This window comes from Frieseomelitta varia, unplaced genomic scaffold (genome assembly GCF_011392965.1).
Source record: "Frieseomelitta varia isolate USP_RPSP 00005682 unplaced genomic scaffold, Fvar_1.2 scaffold_737, whole genome shotgun sequence".
Lineage (NCBI taxonomy): Eukaryota > Metazoa > Arthropoda > Insecta > Hymenoptera > Apidae > Frieseomelitta > Frieseomelitta varia.
The window spans coordinates 188,363-211,183 of NW_025110520.1; the positions used below are offsets into that span (position 1 = coordinate 188,363).

The window sequence follows — 22,821 nt, forward strand, 5'->3', positions numbered from 1 at the left end:
CTCATGGGGTGCATGTGAAATTCCGTGCATGTCGTAAATCCAAATGAACCGGCCCATTCGTCGCAATCTTTCAAGGAAAATATCGTACGATTTGTACGTTTAAGTTAAAAGGAGGATTCTGAATGTTCGCGAAATAATTGGAACAAAATGTGCAGTGTGATCTAGACGAGTGATACAACATAAAAGAAGATCGACGGTGTCTAAGATAAACAGCACCTTTCTCGTAATTCCTGCGTCACAAAACACCTCATTTCTTTAACATTTCACCTTCGCTCTGTTGCTTCTCTCTCTCTCTCTCTCTTTCTCGAGCATCTTTCTACGAATCTATCTCCTCGCGGACACACGTGGCAAAACGTAGGCCTTCTCTCGAGGTAAATCTCGAATAGCTTCCTTTAATAAAATCGTTAAAGATATTGTCTTCGGGACGTTATACATTACTATGTGTTGTGTCGATTTATCGAGCTCCTCTTTTTTTCTCTTTATGTTTTAACTGTCGAAGCGTTTTGTCTTTATGTTTGCATGTTACAGTTCCTTTTATATCCTTCTTTCGCAAGTTTGCATAGCCCGCGGCTCTTTCTTTCAATTATCATACATTGTGCGTAGCTTTGCGTCACGCTGATGTCACACGGCTGTCAACGTAAACTTTATCCTTCTATCGTCGAACGAAAAGAATAATTCTGAACCAAAGTATCGGAGTTCGACGAGCTTCGAGAAAGAAATAAAAATGATAATTATAATATATATTGAGGAAAGAATATATTAAGAAACGAAGAGTCACTATGTCGATGATGCACAAGTAATTTAACACTTTCAAACACAGTGCACTAATGCACAACGACATACCGATATTTCTGGTAAATATAATTAATGATTGTTAGACATTAATTTATCTCAGAATTTAATTTCCATCGACAGTAGAGGAAAATTGAAGAGCCAAAAAATATAAGAATATAGTAGATAAATTAATAAGTAAACTCTGGGCTTTTATGCATTTACGAACACGATTGAAGAAATATTCATTAAATAATAAAATTTATATCATTTATTAAATATATTCTACTTTGAATATTTCATATATTTTTTGCACATATTATGCAGCTTATGCATCTTCGAATTTCCTATAAATGCACAAAAGCCCGCAATATCTGTGCCAATGATCGAAGAAGTCAAAAATATTTGCAGCTCCTTTTTCACGATATTGAAACTCTCCTACCGTATGACAAAAGCGTGAGACAGCCAAAAAGAACGATCGCATAACTGGGTAAGTACGTTCGTTTCTCCGGGCATCTAACCCTTCCCTTTTCTAAGTCTCGTCGCAATTTTATTACGCAATTTCGTCACTTACCCATTCAGCGGTCGAGTCGTACAACGCAATGTAACTATATATGCGTGTCGCCTAACTAAACAACAGAATTTATTGTCTATCTCTATCTGTGTAAGTATGTCGTGTAAGTACGTTTGTGAAATCACCGCTTCGTGTGACCAACATTACCAACGATAACAATAGTAATATCTTCGCATTCCATCCGTCGACGTCTCATTTAAGGATAAAACGAATCACCTTGTAAAACGCGATTCTAAGAGCTCCTCTCTATTCATCTTTATCCCGTAATCATCTCTCGTAATCACTTCTGCCTGAATGTTTCGTTTTATGTACACGCGCTTTTTATATATTTCTCTCTCTCTCTTTTTTATACCGCGCTTCGACCAACCAACCGATATTTTTCTTGCTTTCTCTCACTCTCTTTCACTCCTCATTTCTCTCACTCATTCTCACATTTTCGCTCGTTCGTTCTCTCTTTCTCTCTCTCTCTCTCTGACACTAATACTTGTTCTTGTTGTTGTTGTTGTAGTATTTTCTTTTTTTTTTTTAAAACCATAAAAATATCAATGCCAGTATACCACCGACGTACGGTCGCTAACGTGTATATGTATATATAACATATGTACGTATGTATGTATAAGTATATACTAAATATATAATATATATATGAATATCCATAATAACGTTACTTCAAGTATTTTCCGGTAGTAACACCATGTATAGGTATATATAATAGGTATGTGTATAATGCATCATTTTATTACGTGTACGTACTTCCAACTACGCGCTAATTAACTATCATCTATCGCGAGCTACGGCTGTGGCTTTCTTATCTTAAGGATCTAAAAGGTGCACGACGTAGTACAGTTGGCCTGTGTGTGTACGGAGTGAGAATGTCAAGGTGTTTCTTCTTTCTTTTTTCTTTTATTTTTTTTTTCTTTTTCTCTTCTTCAGGTGGACGGTGTATTCGGTACAGGAGAGCACGGACAATGGACAAGAGGATCTATAAATTCGGGACTAACAACAAGAGATTCTTGGTAACACCCACGAGATTTTCAGCTCTCCTCGAGGGGAAGAGCTGCCTTAGAAAGAGGAAAGAAAATCGTCCTGTATAAAACGAACTCGGTGAAACTAAAACTGCGGAGATCGCTATACACGACTGGCTAAATTGGTACATTTAAGGGAAAGATCCGCTACTGTTTGCTTTGATTCTTGCTTTCCAACGATCGTATTGTTCGCACGACCGCCGTGAACATGCGTCTAAAAACTCTGCCACGAGGGCAGGTATCATCGTTATATCACTATAGATCTACTTTGCCAGCGACACTCATCTAAATTTGAAGACAGATCGTTTGATCAGACGCTATCTCTCGCGTCGAGTCCCACGGCCACGGTTGTTAACGACGGTTAAATGTTTCAAGTACGACTCGACAACGAGCCGGGAGGATTCGTCTCGTTTACGAAGCGAGTCTACCAAATTTTGGAGGAACAATACCGATCGAACGACAGAGAAGTGAAAAAAAAGGGATGACAAGCATTCTCGATCGTTTCACTGCGGGTCCTCGGTATCCGGCAATTTTTACTGCTTCCCAACGCATCGATAATCAACCCATTAAGGGCCAACCTAAGTTAGTGCGGAATTTCAAAATTTTATCTTTCAATTCGGCACTATTAATATTTAATTATTCAATGCGATAAATGTCTTTTCTGACAAAATTCCAACGAGTTGGTTATCTTTCAATATTGAACATTAACAATATAATGAAAATGTTCTACTCTCTTATAAAAATGAATTCCAAGGATCCATTTGACTCGCCGTTGATAAGGTTCTTTCAATTTGAAATTAACTAACATGTAATTTTTAATGTAATAAAAATTTCCTTTCCTTATGAAAGAAGAAATTCCAACGAGATTCGCTTTAGTATCTTATTGTTATCGCGCGCTCGACTTCTAAGATTCGAATAAAAATTTTCTAAAGTGTAAAGATCGAATAATCGCTTGGCTGTTAATCGGTTGATTACCATTACGTTGCGTCGTCAAAGCGATCTCGATCGAGCTAATATCGTCAACTACGTCTCTAACAAAGCTGTGGCCTCTTCTTGACGAACCTCAGCGAGACAATTTCTGGACACTGTTTGTACTTTCCGATGCCACACGATCTGTCGCGTCGACGTCGCGCGCGTCCCTAGAGTGCAATTTTAGGCCTGTCGTTAGCGCTTGAACGAGATCGTCATGCCAGTAGCATCGCGTGAATGAGAGATCGGTGAAAATTGGATGCAGAAGGATCGATTTGATTACCTAACGATATCAATAACGACGTTGTATAGCATTAATAGAGAGTATAGGTAGTATAGGTAGGTAAACGCTAAACGAAGCTCAGTTGATTGTTTCGGGAGCGGGCACCTCACTCGGTTTTCTCACGTATAATGTCGTTCCGCTAGCTTATTAGTTGTAAAATTAATTCGAAGGAGCGAGGTGTGTATGGGTGTATGCGTGTGCAACTGCGGAAGTCACCCTCCTCATTCACTCTCTCTCTCTCTCTTTCTTTTTCTCTCTCTTCATTCTTCCTTTCTAAAACTTTCCAATACGCCACTCCATCGCTCGTCACTCCACCGCTCACCAGACAAGTTTCTCAATTTTCCCGATTTTACCGACTTACCTCCGCGCGGGGAAAAAAGCTGCGAGAACCACACGTAAATTCTATTCAACTTGAACTCGGTTCAGCTCGTCTTCTTCGTCGAATCGAAGATAAGTAACAGCGCGGTTGTTCCATCTTTCTTCGCTTCGCGAGCTTCTTCGAAGATTTCTCAGCTAGTTTCCCTTTAGTACGTTGTTGTAATCTCTACGAGTTTTTGCAGTCGGTAGGGTTGGAGTGAATGAACGTCCTGCTACGGCTCGGGAGAGGAACTTCACGGGCTTGATTTTGTTCTTCGACGAAGACTTCCGGCAGCTGGATAGCTTCTTGTCCGATCCGTGACCACCAAACTAATTCTTCGACGTCAGGATTGTCACGAATTCTGTGGAAATATTGTCGTGTGTCGTTGCGGGCGATACGATTTCGCTGATGATATGTACATTGCCATTAATTACGAATATTTTATCGCTAAGATTAGTTCTTATGACTACTGAAATTTTCGAATAATCATTCAGTTAGAGACGAAGATTACAACTCCTGATATCCTTGCTTGCCGGAAGAATTTACCAGAAGAAATTTTGTTCTGTGAAGATCGCTCCGAACAGAACACTTACGTTTCTTCCAAAGTTGAAAAAAATAATTGACGAACTACGTGTTGTAACAGTTGCAAATTAAAAAAAAAAACAAAACTACACGTTTCTAACGTATGACAATTTTACCAAAAAGTCTGCACAACTGAAAATTCACAATCCACGTGAAATATCAAAGTTCTTGAGCGGAAGAGCAAAATCTACTCACGTCCACAGGCTACAAGTTTCGTTGATTAATTCGCAAATTAAATTGTAATTAACAGAATAGATCTATTTTATTACGTTTACTAGAGAGAAATGTCATGTAATTACCAGGAGTGGCAGACATTTTTACGAATGAATAAATTACCTTCGTAGTTCACCATTCCGTCGCCATCCAAATCCGCTTCCTTGATCATATCGTCCACTTCTTCCTCCGACAGCTTCTCCCCGAGATTCGTCATCACGTGTCGCAACTCTTTCGACGAGATCAGACCGTCGTTGTTCTTGTCGAACACTCTAGAGAACAGAAGTTCCACCTTTGACGTTCATACTCTTAAGGAAATTATTTTCAATCGTTTGGAACATCGAAGTACCTGAACGCTTCGCGCAATTCGTCCTCACCGTCGGCACCCTTCATCTTCTTTGACATCATCTGCAAGAACTCGTTGAACTCAATGGTACCGTTGCCATCTTGATCCACCTCGTTCACCATGTCTCGTAATTCCGTCTCTGAAACCCGAAATTGACTAATATATACTTTTTACGGAAGGGGAAAAGACCTTTGGAATTTAAATAGAGATTCATTTGATCTACCAAATATGTCATAATAATCATATTTTATACATTTGATCTTTTATTTTCACCGTATCCTCTACCGTTTCTGAAACTTCAATTTTAATCAACATTTCATAAAATCTCCTAGCAACTGCTCCTTGATTTAATTTAATATCCATCGCGCAGTTCTGAACACGAAACATACCTTTCCTTTTCATTCAGTAAGTTACAATTTAAACATTAAACGATAATGCCATGAACTGAAATAAACTCGTTGAACAAATTCCACGATGGACGTTTCATGCATATATTAGACACACGTGGAACAATGAAAAATGCCGGAGTGTTCATTCGTTCTCTCAGAGGGAGAGACAAACACGAATAAGAATCATTCTCTCTCTCTCTCTCTCTTTCGTTAGCTAGCCTTTTAATTGTCATTTGAACGCGACATGCGATTTTCTCGATGTCCTCTTTCTAATCCCCGCGTGTAATGCATTCATCGTCGTTTCGCGGAGAGAGAGAGAGACATTTAATTTCCCGCTGCGTGGACGCGGCGAGGAACGACGAGGGGAGAGAAGAACAGAAGAACTCGACGTGTAGTTAATTACCAGCGTTTGCAGGTGCGCCTAACGCCGTCGTAGTCTCTCGCCGAGCTTTAGAGAATCGGCCCGAAAAGTAATTTCCCCCCCTAAGCTCTTGTCACAGCCTAGTTTTCAGGAATTCTACCCCGTTTAACTCTCCCGCCTGTCTTAGAAAACCTTCAAACTGCCGCCTGGGATATTAATCTAGCAAGAACCGCTTTCGGGGCGAAGTTTGCGTTCCGCGTGAAACTTTCGAGCCGCCCCGGCCTTCGCAATCGTACAACCGAGAGAAGTGTTTAAGAACCGCGTTACTCAACCATCTGGTTAACGCTTATCAAGCATTCAGCGCTATTCAGTTTGTCATTAGATGCACGTTCATTTATTTTCACTTGAAATTTTCATTTGTTTCATTTGTTTACAGGCTCGTCTGTTTCGTTCGTTGGTTGAATCATTCGTCGAGTCATATATTTCTCTCATTCTTTGTGGAATTCATTGAAACAGTATGGTTCTAGATGCTAGCTTACTTTCGATAATTTAACTCAATGCTATACTGCGTTTAAAAATTTGTATACTCATTCCTTGTGTGAAATATTCTAGCTTTTCAAGCTGTTCTAATATACAATAAACAACAAGGGAGAATATTTAAAAAGAATCGTTAACGTGTACAGAACAAAATTATTCTGAGTACAAACGTATAATGTACGAGAGTGAAATTAAAATAACAAGACTAATAATAAATATACAATTACGGACAAAATTGAGTGGACAGGCAATGGAAATAGATATGAATTAAATTTAGTCAAAATAGTACTATTATTATGTGCTTAAATTGTCCGTAACTTTATATATGTAAGAAACCCGACTTGAGACCCCCATTTGTAGTAATTTTGGTAAAAGATGGTTGTTTAATAAGGTTAAAAAATAAGAAATTTCGTTTAATGATGATTTGAAATGATTTTTTTTACCCTGTTCTCTCTTAATTGTTAAACTTGCTAGACTCGCAACTCTTAACTCACTGTATTCTCTCTGACTGCTCGAAACTCACTCTGTTCTTTCTGACTGCTCAAAATTCACTTTTTTCTTCATCTGCACAAAAATTCGTCATGCACACATACACACAAACGCATCCATATCCTTAATATCTTAAATGGTAGGCCTGGAGGGCTAGCTATAAACATTCCCAAGTCCCAGGCCTAAGGACATCTGGCTATAATTGTTGGGCACTGGAGAAAGTGGACCTTTTCCCAAAATTTGCCCATCCCACATATATACATTAATATATACATTAATTTAATAAAAGTTTCAGAATCGTTCATTTCATAGTTTCACACAATGCAAACAATACGAAACGAAACGAACCGATGAACCTTGCTTGCAATTTCCAAACCGTGATTCACAATGTCAGAATCAGAGACCGAATCGGTGTTACGGATACCGGAAAAATACCGGTATTTTTAGGTTACTATTCGATTTCGGTTTGATGAAACCGAAATAGTGTGAATACCGGTATAACGATGTTAAGTCGGTAGATGTGTTTCGGTATAATACCGGTATGAATCCGGTATAATACCGGTAAATAAAATAGTAATATATTAGAAAAGGAAAAGGAGACAATGATTAAATGTTTTCATAAAGCTGTATAGTAAATTTGACGACGCTTATACACTTTATTTATTTTTATTAGCTTTTTTATTAGTTTTTTATTTTATTTTATTTATATTAGCGGCTAGCAGATGTCGGAGAAAGTCGTTTTCTCAGACGTGCAGTTAGGAGAATTTACGACTCACATGTCACCTATGCTATTGAATAGTGAAGGCCAAGTTTATTTCTTACAGTGCATAAAGACCAGACATCTGCACTCGAAGTTTTTAGTAATTCGGCCACAATAGCATTTCCGCGAAGCGTCGTAAACCCTAGGTTTCCAAGGGCCCGCCCAGATATGCTATACCACCATAAATTAGGAAAATCGCGAAATTGCAGTCCCACTCTCGGAAAAAGTACTTACGAACGCAAGGAGTAGGCGGCGCAATTTCTTGAAAAAACCTAATCGGTTAAAATCCAAAAACGACTCGGCCAATTAGGGATGTCCGAGATGGGAACTGAGTTTTCCTAACAGCCGGAATTTTAGCAGTTCCATCAACACAAGTAAGCGTCGAACGCCTTTTTTCGTCTTTAAAATATATTTTATCGCCGCATCGTTACAATTTACATGACGATTGTATAAATAATATGTTAATTATTCGAGCAAATCAAGAACAAAATGTTTACTTTTCTCTCGTATACTCGTTTTTAACCATTACCATNATTATATTATTAAAAAATTAATCCAAATTTACTATTATAAACAATCGAAATCCACAACAATATTTTGAATAGCATGATGTCCGAATATTAATAAGAGTCACTGTACATAGAAAAATGGGTTTTCGTCAGTAAAGTGGTACCATACCGGTATATACCGGTATTAAAACTGATTTCCCAAATACAGGTATAATACCTAAACCCTCACAATATTTCAGTTTCAGTTTACCGGTATAATACCTAAACCTCAAAATATTTCGGTTTTCAGTCTCTGGTCAGAATAAAAACAATTGTAGAATTTCATGAACGATCTCCTTGCGTTGGTAGCTAATAGACAATGTAGCGGTTGAGTTGGCGGTTTAGATTACCGTTATATCTTTTGGCCGCGAGCGGCTAGCTTTTCGTCAGTTCGTGGCTTCTAGCCAGATCGTGTCTACCTTGGTACACGTGGGCAACACGCATCGTACACCGGATATTTCTAATTTTTTTTTTTCTTCTTTTCTTTTTCAAACGATGTAACTCTGAACGTTCGCTTACCAGACGGTCGCTGTCCCAGTGATCGCATGACCACGCCAAGTTCCGCCATCGTGATGGTGCCATCTTCGTCTTTGTCGAAAAGCATGAACGCCTCTTTGAATTCTGAAACGACAAGTTGCTCGTTTTGAGAAACCAACGAATTTCCAATAATTCCAATACATACAACAGTTTATAACAACCGTTTTCCTTTTCATTTCGTGCGAACGATGATTCGCGAAAACCTTCGATTCTATCGGTATCGTGCAAAAAAGGTTAACTCTTACGCATTAAGGTATGATGCTGAAACTACCAGAGAGATCAAGTATCATCACTTGAACGTGTTGTATCTTCTCTCCAATAAAATTGAGCCCGATCAAATTGAATCGAACACTATACGTGTTTCGTTTTTGTTTTTCCATCGATTTCGGGATTGGAATGCTCCCGTTGGATTCGCTCCCGTAAACACGAAAATAATTTCTCTCTCTCTCTCTCTCTCTCTCTCTCTCTCTCTCTCTCTCTCTCTGCTCCTGTGTTTTCGATGCGGTGATTTCTGTAGAAATTCCAGGGGTCGTCCAACCGAGCCGTAAATAACAACGCAGCGAGGAAAAACTTTGGCGGTTTGGCAATAAAACGATACACACAACGATCGCTTTTGGTGTCGTACTGTTGAGAATGTATGTGTAAGCACACTCTGGCTCAAAAGTCTTGAAACTTTTTGAGATTGTCTCGGAAAACCAGAGAAATTAAATGACACAAATGATATAAAACTGTGACTTTTTGGTTTTGCAATTGAACAAGTGCTTGACGCATTGTTTCTGTTCTAAAGTGCACGCGCAGTTTAAAAATCTGATTGTCTACAATGAGTACCGAACATTCAAATATTTTTAAAATAAAAAAATTAATTAATAAAAAACTGAAATAACGTAAGTAGATGGAACGATACTAAAGTATGTGAAATAATAAAATAAAAGGCAAATAAAGATAATGATAAAAGAAGGATAATTATCACTAGAACTACCGATTAAAAGCACAAAATTTCCGTCAGGGGCTTCAAAATAAAAAACAGTTCGAAACATTGGAGCTTTCATTTATATATCTTACAAAAAATCATTTGAATCTCTAAAAATACGCTATTGCTCCGTGTCTATAAAATATCCGACAAAAGTTACAAATTTTTGACCAGTTTGGTGGTTCTAATGTTAAGAATATGTGCGTAATAAAACAAACTCTTGAGAGCAAAAGTGTATGCAGAAGTGTACAAGTCGTAGAAAATTATGTAAAGTCGGGCAAACGGCCAGCTTCTTGTGAGAGATGCACCGTTAATAAATTTCCCGAACGTCCGAGAGTACCGTTGCACCGTCCCAGCAAAAATCCCACACTCGACAGAGAGGATCACGAAGAATAGTTTACGAGACCGTGCGTTCATTAAAGCAGTCTCGTCCGATTCGTCAGCACGTCTGTACGAGACAACGCTTCCATCGGCATTGTTCATCGTCTACCTTTCATCCCAGACTTTTTCTCTATTTACTGTCCCGTTCCTTTCCAGCGTTCATTCATCAAGAGAGTCGCCTAAATACACAAATACAGTACTTTCTATCGTAAAAATGACAACAGCTCCGGTTGAATCCAAGGTTTCGGATTCCCTTGGCGAAAATCAGAAAAAGCATTCGACAGGGCATGAGAGAGATGAAAGCTGAGAGACCAACGAACAGATTTGAAAAGGCGTTCTCGATTCTCACGGATATTGATGCGTATTATCAATCAGTGCCTCGATGGCTCTTGTTTAGATGGTGTTTCTTCTTTTTCGTTTTGTTTAGTAGCGTTCGAGTTAATCTTTGAAAAAAGTGTGAAATTCCATGGTGGAACGAAGATTTTCCAGGAGAAATAAGTATGGTCGAACAGAGTGTAATTAACAAAAAAGGTGATCCTATATAAAAAAATATATATATACAGGAGTATCAAGTATCTTGACAGGAGACATTTCTATATATAAAAATAAAACGAAATTGGAGAATAAGAGTTTTCTACTCGAGGACTTTCCACGAAAATTGGGTTTAATAAATTATCGTGTGCAATCATTAATTACGCAACTATTAATTGTCAATTGCTTCGAAGATGAATATGAAAAGAATTGGCACGATGGTTTTATTCTTCACCTTCGACTCACGGTTCCACGTAGAATCGTACCAAAAGAACGAAGCGTTAGAAAGGCCACGATGAAATTGGCAAATTGTCGATCAGAAAGTACAACTTCTCTCTCAACGACGCGATAAGTCACGCGAGGGGAGAGGAATTTAGGTATAAAAGTGCCGACGGATTATACAACAGTTGCGCACAATAGGCGACTAAAGAGACTAAAGTAGACGAAGTCGTTCCGATCTTATCGTTTGTCGTATAGATCGGTCTGCATTCACTTTGCGTTTATCACCACGTAAACACCGGACGATGTATTAATGTGCATAAACGAGTGGGCAATTTCACCTTACCGGCCGTTTTCCCGGCCCGATTACAGAGATATGTACGTACATATCTCGTTCGCGTGCCATCGCGAGAAAAAAAGCTTCGGAAAGCTTCCTGCTCGTTGAAGGAATCAACTTCGCATGGCCGATGATCGCAGTCACGTCAGGCAGGGACACACGATACTTCGTGCAACACGTACGTACGTACGTGTAGCAGCGCGAAGTGACAGGACATGTCACTTACGTAAAGTTACTTTCGCAAATTGCACGATTGTACCTTGCTCATATTTTATACACGATTATAAGTAGTGAGAATACTTGAACAGATTTGCGCGATCGTAAATACATGTATGAATTTGTATTAAATGGCTATTATAAATTGAATATTTTTAGATTTGTTTCAAAGTGCATTAATTTGACCGTGACAGTCGTGTATTATTACAGTGACAGAATTTCAAAACGACGCACGAAATAAGAGCTTCTGTAAGTAGTAGGATACTTTGAGTAACTGTACTTCAAGTAGAATTTTTTTACTATAATTCTGATTGTGGTCGAAATGAACAAATTCAATTAATGGATGTTGTCGAGATGGACAGTTTTAATTGACGCGAGTAAGAGTGGAGTAACTGAAGATGAATGACAATTCTGCGAAGGTTTCTGAATTTAATTCATCTCAATGATTAAAATACAAAAAGGAGACAAAAGTACTTGTACAATTGGACTATAAAAATGAAAAGAAATTATTTTCAAGACAAAGATATTTAAACGTGTCTATATACTTATATGTATTTTATAAATAAATATAATTATGAAGCAAATAAATATATCAAATGAATATACGAACGTGGATGTTAAAATACTTCAGCGGAGATTAATGGACAGACACGAAGAAACAAAATTAAAAATATTCGAGGAGCAGAAATTATTTTACACGTACGGGGAGGAAACAGTTTGCGACGTAACGTTTCGTGTCACGAAAATCATCCTGTCAAGTACCTGACAAGCGCGTTGCCACGTGTCGCGAAAAAGTTCGTTCTAACTCGTTAACGTACGTTCGTAGACACTTGAACTCTCAGTCAGAAACTTTTCGAAGCGCAATGTTGAGGGAACGAGAAAATGTCTGACGCGTTCCCGTCTGTTGTTCCGAGGAGAACGGATCGTTAAAATTGTTTTATTACACGAAACGGGGGAGGAGGAGCGTGTAAATGGTGAACTTGATTTTCGAGATCCACTTACCGGCCACTTGATCCTCCGTGAGCCCATATTCAGACTGAAAAAAAAGAGAAAGACGTAAGACAAGTTGGATTGGTGTTAACGCTAGAACTATCGACACGATCAAAGTGTAAAACTTCCATCAAAGGGATTGGAGGATAGGAAAAAGTATGAAGAAAGAACAAGTTTGCAACACAAGCTTTTATTTGTACATCAAACTTCCTGAAACTTGTGAAATTATAAATTGGCCAATTTGATCATTCCGATAAGTCTAGCATTAATTGAAACATTATTCTGTTTTAAACGTCACGGTGGCGTCGCATCAAAACTTAATGCGCACCGGTGACCTCGTTTGCAGAACGATGCCAATTCCGACCGAAATCTCATTAATTTGACGAAATTTGGTAATTACCGACTGATCAATTCTTTCGCGACCCGACAAAACCGATTTACAGAGTGCCGTTCGATTAATTTTTAATTAAACTTATCAAAATTATTTCTCTATTTCATTGTATTTTATTTCTAATTCAGTTGGAGTTCTTTAATATTTTATTACTAAACTAAGACCTAATCTTAAGACCTAAAATATAAGAGTATATTTGTGTCTATGTGTGTGTGTAAAGTGCATTAAGGTTTTGAGGGTAAGATATTCCTTTATCATCGCCGAATTTCGACCTGTTTTCAGTTTTCCATTCTTTCTAATAAACCATCAGCTTCAATTTTGTCATTTTTCTTTTCTGACATATATCACAAACAGACTACTGCACTAGCAAACATTTGCTATACCTATCGTACTAATCCACCGTGACACTAATCAAAACTCAACTCGTTAGATCGCTCAAGAAACACAGAGACCCTTGTCCATGGTACCCAAGTTAATCAATGAACCTCTGTCCGCCTTTCGTCGAACGTTTGATCAACATTGATAGACGTTGATGCGGGTACGCATAATTCGCACAATTAACAGTGCTGTCCCAACTCTCGCGATAACGCCACATCGGCTTATCCACCTTCTACAGGCGACTGTGCCCGACGTTGTTAAATCAGCATTAATAGACATTAATTGGATTAAAGGAACACATATGCCGCTAACACGATTAGGGGAACATTGACTTAACAGCAATTCCGCGGACCGCTATCAATGTTCGCACGTTCATTCTACTGTGAACGAATTCGCCGATGTAAGACACCTTGACAGAGACTAATAGTTCGATCGATGGTCAAGAGAAACATTTCCTCGGATCCTGTGCTTCCTACGCGTTGTATTTCATTCGATTAGAGAAAATTCGGGTAGCGAGTGTAAAAAAGTTCTCAGAAGAGGTTGGAAGATTACGTTGATTTTTACATTCATTGAATCTTTCTTGTGAACATTTTTCTTTTACTCAAGTCAAGTTTTCTCCTTATTAATAGTAGTTGAGAGAACGTTTCTTCGAGTCGTCTCCCTCACGTTGCATTTTATACAATTATAGAGAATTATTATTAACGATTGTAGAAAGTTTTTTTTTTAGAAGAAACTAGAAGATTTCTATAATCTTTATGTTTCTTCTTTTTTATTCAAATCAAGCTTCTGTTTTCATTAGCGGTTAAGAGGAATGTTTCTTTGAATTGTCTCCTTTACGTTCTATTTTGTTCAATCATAAAGATTGCAATAATGTTTTTTTTTCAGAAGAATTTAATAGTTTTCTCCCGTGTCAATTTGATTTTTACATTCGTCGAATCTGTACATTTGTTTCATTATACATTTATTCACCGTACGATTCTACCTATTCGTTCTTTCATCACTCGAGTTCGCACATTTTAATGAAGTAGTTTCAGTCAATTCAGTTACTTCAAGAGCCCTCTCGTGAAAACGTTCGTTCAATTTTTCAATCCGGTGAAAAATCGTCGAGCGACGAGGAATGCTCGTTTAGATCGAAATTCTTGTCCAAGTGAAAATAAAATCCGTCAAAGCGAGATTAGCGAAATCCGCAACGCAAATGGAACGTCGAATGTTTCTTTTTAATCTGACAGATAGTCGATTCGATTCTTTAGCCGATAAGACTCGCAACGAGGAAGATGGCGAGAGAGTTATCCATTCAGACTTTTGGCCAATTGTCTTTCAACGCCACTCGTAACTACCTTCTTCAATGGTGACGCGAGAAAAGAGTCACCGATTATGATTACTAGACCACGAAGCAATTTTATTAATAATGATACTAATATGAAAAAATATCCGGAGTATTTGGTATATATAAATAATTCTTTATCCAAGGTTCCATTTTTTTTAAACTCTTAATAAATTTGAAAAATATAAATTTGAGAAATCTAATCTATAAATTTGAAAAATATAAATTTGAGAAATCTAATCTATAAATTTGAAAAATATAAATTTGAGAAATCTAATCTATAAATTTGAAAAATATAAATTTGAGAAATCTAATCTATAAATTTGAAAAATATAAATTTGAGAAATCTAATCTATAAATTTGAAAAATATAAATTTGAGAAATCTAATCTATAAATTTGAAAAATATAAATTTGAGAAATCTAATCTAAAAAATTTGATAAGAGATAACTATCGTGACGATATCGGCAAAATTCCAGAGCAATCTGAAGATGTATATACAAATAACAAGATGTTTATTTAAATATAGATTTAATAAAATCAGTACAAAAGCTTGTTAATATAATGGATAATTGGTCGTTTAAATACTTTTGCGAGAGTAAAATGTACATGATAATCGTCGTATTAAATATCTTGTAATTTTTACTTGTACATACAAATACTGTTAAATTTCTATCGAGCTTGGCCTGCACGTAATATAATTCTGACAGTGGGATCTCGTTACTAGATGTGACTAGTCGAGAACCCGAAACTATCGGAAACCCGATGGTCGGGACGAGTCAGGAACAGGTCGAGTCGAGTCGGGTCGGGTCGGGTTCCCGAAAATTTCGAGATTTCCGAAGGAATCGGGTTTCCCGAAAAAGTCGAGATTCCCAAAAATTTCGAGAACCCAGCTACCGTTTCTCGAACTATTCTGCAGTGCTGTATAACAGCCTACAAAATATGTAAATACACAGTTCAATTTGTTCTGCCAGTCAAGTTATTGGAAACACGGATTCTAAGAATCGTGTGACCTGATGTATACAAACGTGTGACTGCGTGCTTAGTACTTGGATATTATGTACGCTGTTGAGCAGTCTCGCTGAGACATTCGGGAAGTTCAGACGTATATTTCAAAATCTGTGTGAATTTAATAAAGATTAAAAATCTTTAAAAAAAAAAATGTCAGTGATAGTGAAAATAAAGTTGTGGTAGCAGGAAGCAGTGCAGAAGATATCGTGTAAAGGAAGAAGGTAAGAAAGACTCTGTTTGGGAACATTTTTAAGAAAAAGATGATACAAAGTCGGAATGCACACATTGTCACCATGAATTTAAAACTAAGTATGCAAATATTACTATTTCGGGTTCTCGCGCACCTCTACTCGTTACTAGAAAATCTCGAAGTGCAAAATTTCCATATAATGCACATAATATGGAAAGATATAAACTACAGCTCTCTATATATTTTATAATATTAAATATTTAATAATTTAAAACAATTTTCTTTAAATCCTTTGCTTAAAAATCGGCGGTAATCAACACGCCGAGATCCTATAAACGTTCGAATACTTTCGTTGTGCAATTGTGCATGGGATATCTCGAATAAACAACCGTTTATTTCAGTGAAAATTGCCACACCGCCGCGGTGTGGGCGTAGCTATAGATCACTCGATACCTAACTCACGACCGAGCTTAACTAACCCGTACTGCTTATAGCGAGCTTCATTAGCGCTCGGTTCGAGGAAACTATTTCTAAGACGATCGTAGCGACCACAGTCGTCGGGGGATTTGTTGTCTCGAGCACACCGTAAAGCGATTATATATCAAGGCACGTAGCAAATGCGTCGAAAATATTCATCTCCGCAACTATTCGCGTTATACTTCTCGAGTTGCGGTTCAGCTTTCTCCTCCAGTACTACACTTGTGAGTTACAAGTACAAATTTTATAAGGATACAATCTTCGACGATCTATAGATCCGATGAATATGGCGCAGAGGAATTAGCGTATTTGTTCACTCGAATTTATAACAATTATTGTTCAATTATTTAGATATTTTCCATTTATTTTAGGAGAGTTGAGGTTGTCTGAAAATCACTAGACTAAAGTTCAGAGATCGATTCTAGAATATACATGAAGTAGAATATTAATTATTATGTTTGGTAAATGAAACAAATTTTGAATTTATTACTGTCAGAATATTGTGCATTAAATATTTCTATGAATGGGTAGAAATTCGCGAGATTATATTGGCCAGGTTTCAAACGAATCTACAAATATGTATAAAAATTATTGGATATTTAATGCATATTAGATTATATATTTCGTAGAAATTCCAAAAATATTTAAACGTCCAATCACCCTATTTAATAGAACCATATTCGTTTTATTATACGCGTGAGTTGCCCATTCCTCTCTTGTAAAAAAAAAAAAAAAAAATACATTTTCCGACACATTTTCAAATAGAAATTTTTCAATACAATCATACCGATCGCCTCGATGACATTTCGAAACGTTCAGTGTAACACGTGAGAACTCTTCCGCGACAAGCGTTCGAATACTCTCGAGCTTGCACGCGATCGCGCGGTTTTTGCATTAATCGAGAATTCCAAGACGAACCAGAGGTTCATACCCTACGATTCGGTATTCGAGAAACGATTTCGACGACGTAGCCGGGCGGATTACGTCTATGGATATCGCCCGAGTGTAATCGTAAGCTCCTGTGAGAAAGAGACAGCGGAGTCGGTCGAAACGGACGTGTCTCACAGTCGAAAGCTCTCGCCCCGATGCTTCGCAGCTCCTCTACGAGAGTGGATAGAGTTGGTATTCAACTGGGTCACGTCCTTTTCCAGCAGTCGCGAGGACCGGCTCGCATAAACTCAGCCCGAAAGTCGGCTGAGTTTTACGAGTGTACGTGTCTGCATTTATATATTTACCTGATCCCTTTGAATTTCTATGCCGGCGAGTCAAACACGCGGCTAATGCCGGCTCGCTAGATGCGAATTTGCACTGGCGCCGTAACTGCGACGCGTCGAAAGACGAGAAACTGATGGGATGGGAATTCGATGTGAAGGAAATTACGAATGATGACGATTTGGTAAATATGTTGGTATTCTTTGTGATATCAGTGATAGTAAATTTGTACTTATTATTGTAATTTCCTTTCCAGTTCGCAATAGGCAAAAGTACATGAAATACTCAAAGATTAAAATTAATTTCAATTTCTATTTTGTTCATTATATATGCAAGAGTAGAATATTTTATAGAAATATCTACAGTTTACTTGGAATAACTTGTCAAGAAATTAATCTTGTTAAGCAAAGTGTGAACTTTTAGAAGCTACACTGATGTAATTTGAAAAAATAGAAAAAAGTATTCCATAAATTCAGAACCTCGTAGTATATAAATTTGTGATAGTAAGTTATTTCTTCCTTGAAAATTGAAAGTTAATTGTGCATTTATGTAATGAAGTCTGGATCAGTTTCTCGAAAGATCAATTGCTACTAGTGTCCATTACTTCTTGTGTCAATTCCATATTAACCCTCGTACAGGCAATCAAAATGTTATGATTATCCAACAGAAGTCAACTAAGTTTAAGAATATTCCAACATTCAAAATTCTTTTACAAATTTCCCAGTGTCACCAGAAATGAAAAAAGAACGAAAAACTGTCCAAAAAAAAAAAAAAAAAAAAAAACATAGAAACGCTTTTAAGAGCAACATCAAAATACAAAACAAATCCAGAAATTAAAAATCGTATCTCTGCATATATTCCGACTGCCCTCTACTCACACTGATCTGTCGGATCTGGCCGTCTATAGTGCTCGTCAATCTTCGCAGCCTTCCATAGGCGCTGGTGTACTTTTTCTCCGTGTCCGTCATGCCAGGGACGACCGAGCGCGCACTAATTCTACTGATTAACACGACTGCAGCCTGGCTCTCTGTACAAGGCACCTTTTAAATTTACATTTGTCCCCGGCGAGTTGGCCCGTGAGCGATGTTTCGCCTCTTCAGAAACTTCGTCGCCTACTTCTCTTTAATTTCACCCGAGCCTTTTAATTCCAAGCTCGTCTCCTTCTTTCCTTCCTTTTTTTTCTCTCTCTCTCTCTGCTTCCTTCTTTTCGTCGCGCGAATAAATACTTCTCTCGTCTCACGTTCGCGACTCGCGTCAGTCCTCGACTCGCGCGTTCGTCAATCGAACCGGCGAGATCACACACGCCCGGACACAAATAATATTTATGGACTGGCCGAGCGGTGGCAAATCACGTCGTTTCGTCGGCGGCGGTGGTAAGTCCTTCGTCTCCTCTCGAGTTCATTCTGACTCTCCCACTCTACTCGAGCGTCGATGTCACGCGCGATTCACGCGAACGTAAATTTCACGGTAGCGGCCGTGACTACCTTTGAAATATACCGGCGTTAAATCATACTACGCGCGATAAATCAGCCGCTGGGAAGGGGAAATCATAGGACCGCGATCTCAACATTCATCCGCGGCGACGAGCTACGAAACTGACACACTCGCGACTTTCTACGGTCGCATTATTCGCGCATTAGGTTTTTGAGTAACCTTCGGCTGTTTTTAACTTGTCAGCGGTCCCCGACCATTGGTTGGCAGTCTTCTCCATATTTACTTCGTCTCCCCGTCTCTCTTTCTCTTCCGTCGTGTCTCGTTAACGGCGAGTGGCTCACTTTGCCAAACGACTACGATGCTACGTCGAAAAACGCGGTTCGAATAGAACTTGATACAAGCTCAATCGAGCGAAATTTTAGATAGTGTTCAAATCAATCGGTTGAATATGAAAAATCGGTTATTAATGAAAAATCATAGCTAAAGAGCAGAATGAACGGACATTGGACAACATTATACAATATTCTCAAACGTGATTGAATAAATAAACAAGACAACGAAAAGAATCGTCTACTTTCAAGAAGCTATAAAATTCATTTCGATGGTCGAAAAGAAAACTCGTCTCGTGCACTAAAAGTTATTAAAAATCAAGCAAATTTGATCAAAATTTACAGCATTTTGAAGTTACATGAATATTAATGTTAACCTTCAAGATGGTAAAATTTCATTGTCAAGAAATAACACGTTGCAATAAATTCTTCTTCCTTTTCTTTCAATTATACATAAATTCGGAATATTCAAATTACTTTAATATTCAAATTAGTGTCGACCTACAGCATATTGCACAAACTCCAATGTATACATAAATTATAAATTATAATTAATAATAATTATAATAAATTATACTTTTATTTAATTTTATTATTTTTATATATTATTTTAATATTTATAATAAATTATAAATTATATAAATCATTTTTCTGATGAGTTCACGTAAAGTTTTTCAAATAGTTGTATTGCTGTCGAAGATAGGGTAGAATCTACTGTCCGTGGTACGAAGGAACAGAACCACCTTTATTCACAGATTCGCTTCGCACCTGTTCATTCAACAGCTGCTCAACTAGAAGGATCTCCAGTACTTCTGATTGGCAATAGTAAGACACGCTAATGTTACGAATGAACGCGCATGATTTAAACGGACATCAACTGTAATTATGACCACTGTCGCGAATATTCTAACTTTGGACGATCTAGCACAACCGAGTCGGTACTGTGCCTCATCTGGCAACGAGAGTCAAGTTTCTTGAACTCGAAATATTGTCACATATTGTCGTTTATTAACTATATTTCTTTTCTTCAATGATAAATAACTTTCTTTAACGATTTCGTCCCTTGTGTCAATTTGATACATTTGATCTTGCAAAATGTCGTATATATTCTAGTATATTATGTATAAGATGCAACCAATATTTTCGATATTTATATTATATGCTAGAACATGCGTTTCTGATAACAAAATATGCCATGTCAGAATTGAAAATTCGTTTTCAAGTCCGTAGAAGTCACGTGTCCTAATTAAACCACAGTTATCTATCCAAAGCACGATCTTTTCAAAGATATGTATAGAAACTTATAGGTTAACGATAGTTTAGAAGAAACTAAAGAAACTGAAAATTAACTCATTGATGGCTTACACGTGAGAGTGAGATTCGTATGAATTTGACACGCCATCGAACATAGAAATTTTTAGAATAAAAGAACTTGCAAATGTAACTATTTGCGTCTTCATTGTAGATATTTTCCCGCTGTGTCAATTTCATATCAAGGGTCAAATCAAATTGGAAAAACAAAGGACGGACGAGGATTAATAATAAAAGTAGCAATGAAATTATTAGTTGCTTCAGAAAGAGAAAGAGAGAGAGAGAGAGAGAGAAAGAGGAGAGAAATGATAAAAGCGTCTGCAACTATTTCTGGAGTGTCGCGACGAAAAACCACGGACTCCCTGACCTGCTTCGTCGCGTGAGCCACGTGCAAATTTTCCTCAAATGCAGCCGCAACAACGTGGTTATTTTTACAGAGCTTAATTTCGTGCAAAACGCGCCCGGCGCGGCGACGTTTGAAAAACAACAATATACACGAACGCAATTTAGATAATGGAAAACACAGATCGCCTCTCTTGCGTCACGCGAATTAACCTTCGCTTACGACACGCGCCCGCGTTGCGAATGATCGAGCTGCCTCTTCTTCGATTCTATCCGATTATAAATAAAACGAAGATTGAGATGTGAGACTTGCGGCATAATGTAATAAAGATGTACGCTCTCATAACGTCCTCATTGTTCGACCCGTGCTACCATCTGAAGGATGGTCTAGACGAGAGACACGAGTCTGCCAGGCGACTGTCCGTTTCTACTGTCCGCGGTTTAGTCGGTATTAGAATAGAGCGCGGTACGTCTGACCACGACTGTACGTTTCTACTCTGGTATATATTATATGTATCTAATCGTGCACAGTATTGATGTCATTTAGTTTTGTTTTTATTTAAATGATTGTTCAAATACAAAGCTACGTATAGAGTTCAGAATGATCTAAATTAAAGATACGTTTAACCGCGGTTTGTCGGTATTAGAGTAGAGCGCGCCGATTCTGATCACGAGTGTTCGTTTCTACTGCAGCATAACGCGTTAACTGTGTACAATATTGAATGTTATTTAAGTCAACGTTTATTTAAATGATTGTTTAAATATAAAATAAAGGCATCTATCGACTCGTGCTGTCGTTTAATGAAGAAGTATAGGTCAGAGACGCGTCTGATAGGCGACTGTCTGTTTCTACTGCAGTGTGTGCTTAATTGTGTTAGGGGCTGTTAAATTGTTTCATAACTATTTTAATGTAAAGTTATTTGTGGAAATATCATTTGAAAATATCATTTGAATGGCCTCACTATGCCTGTTTATACGTAGCGTTAGAAACTTTCTTATTTTAATAATAGAAATAATTATTTGAACAGATATAAGTAAATTAATTAAAACAACAAAATTAATTGTTGCCTACAAGTATAATTAATTTAACGGAATTTGAAAGTGAAAATGTACTGACATGGATATGCTCGTAATACACGTAATATAAATAAATAATATCCAAACTATAATGCTTCTTATAATAATCGATCAATATTTTATTTCTTATTGGACGAGGAAAACTCGTGAGAATTAAAGAAAGATTGTACTTAGAGATAAAAGATCTCGCTAAATTTTTTTCTTTTAAAGAAATACAAATGATCAAAGTAAATAATTTCAGCGAAATTATTCTTGTTATTTTTCAATGAAGTTATTCTCGTTAATGTTCAATTCATCAAAATGATATTACAGTCGAATGTACAAGGTTCCTTTTCACTGAGAAATCACCATTGTAGGTGAAACTCGACGTTCTGGAACTTAAGAAATTCGTCGAGAAATGAAACAAGAGGGAATTACTCTTACTCACCAAATTGATGGTGACGATGAGATCGTACTGCTGCCTCTGTCCCTTCTTTTTGTTCTTGCCAGTCTTGACGGAAGCGGCTTTAGGCGTGACTTTCACCTGTCCCTTCTGAGCAGTGGGTTTCTGAGCTGGTTTCGCTGCAACTTTCGCACCGGGCGGCACCTTCTGTCCGGCAGTCAGCGGCGCTTTCTGACCTGTCGAGCCCTTCTGATTCACGTGGCCTACTCCATCTGCCGGTTTGTTGCGAGCCTGTCATCGAAAATAAAAAGAAAAAGCGTTAGATTCGTTCGTGATCGATAAGGGAAAAAAAGAATATATATGTATATACGGTCTGTCGCGCTTTCCTTGCCAGGTAAATGAATCAGTGGAATTTCCAGCATCGTTCGAATTGTTTTTCTTTCTTTTCTCTCTCTCTCTCTCTCTCTCTCTCTCTCTCTCTTTATTGGACGCGAATGAAATTAGCAGCGGGAACGAAGTCATGTTGAAAGCTTCTCTTTCTTCTTTTTTTCCCTCGGCTTGGAAGCTTCGCAATTCAG

At 37.7% G+C, this 22,821-nt stretch overlaps 1 protein-coding gene across 4 annotated transcripts in view; it reads right to left on the reverse strand.

Annotated features, from left to right (window-relative positions):
- Positions 1-1,066: 1,066 nt before the first annotated feature.
- The window catches only part of LOC122535566 (neo-calmodulin-like), a 52,869-nt gene continuing 31,114 nt past the window's right edge, over positions 1,067-22,821 (reverse strand). For 2 of the 4 annotated variants that reach the window (XM_043667226.1, XM_043667225.1), the window contains 6 exons: positions 22,289-22,534; positions 12,399-12,432; positions 8,725-8,826; positions 5,125-5,260; positions 4,899-5,047; positions 1,812-4,341 (listed from right to left, as the gene is read on the reverse strand). In XM_043667226.1, the coding sequence (XP_043523161.1) occupies positions 4,310-4,341; positions 4,899-5,047; positions 5,125-5,260; positions 8,725-8,826; positions 12,399-12,432; positions 22,289-22,534 (699 nt within the window). In that variant the 3' untranslated portion in view covers positions 1,812-4,309. Of the gene's footprint in view, positions 1,681-1,811; positions 4,342-4,898; positions 5,048-5,124; positions 5,261-8,724; positions 8,827-12,398; positions 12,433-18,246; positions 19,229-22,288; positions 22,535-22,821 lie in introns of those variants that run through there. The other 2 variants (XR_006308202.1, XM_043667227.1) reach the window with 2 other exon arrangements.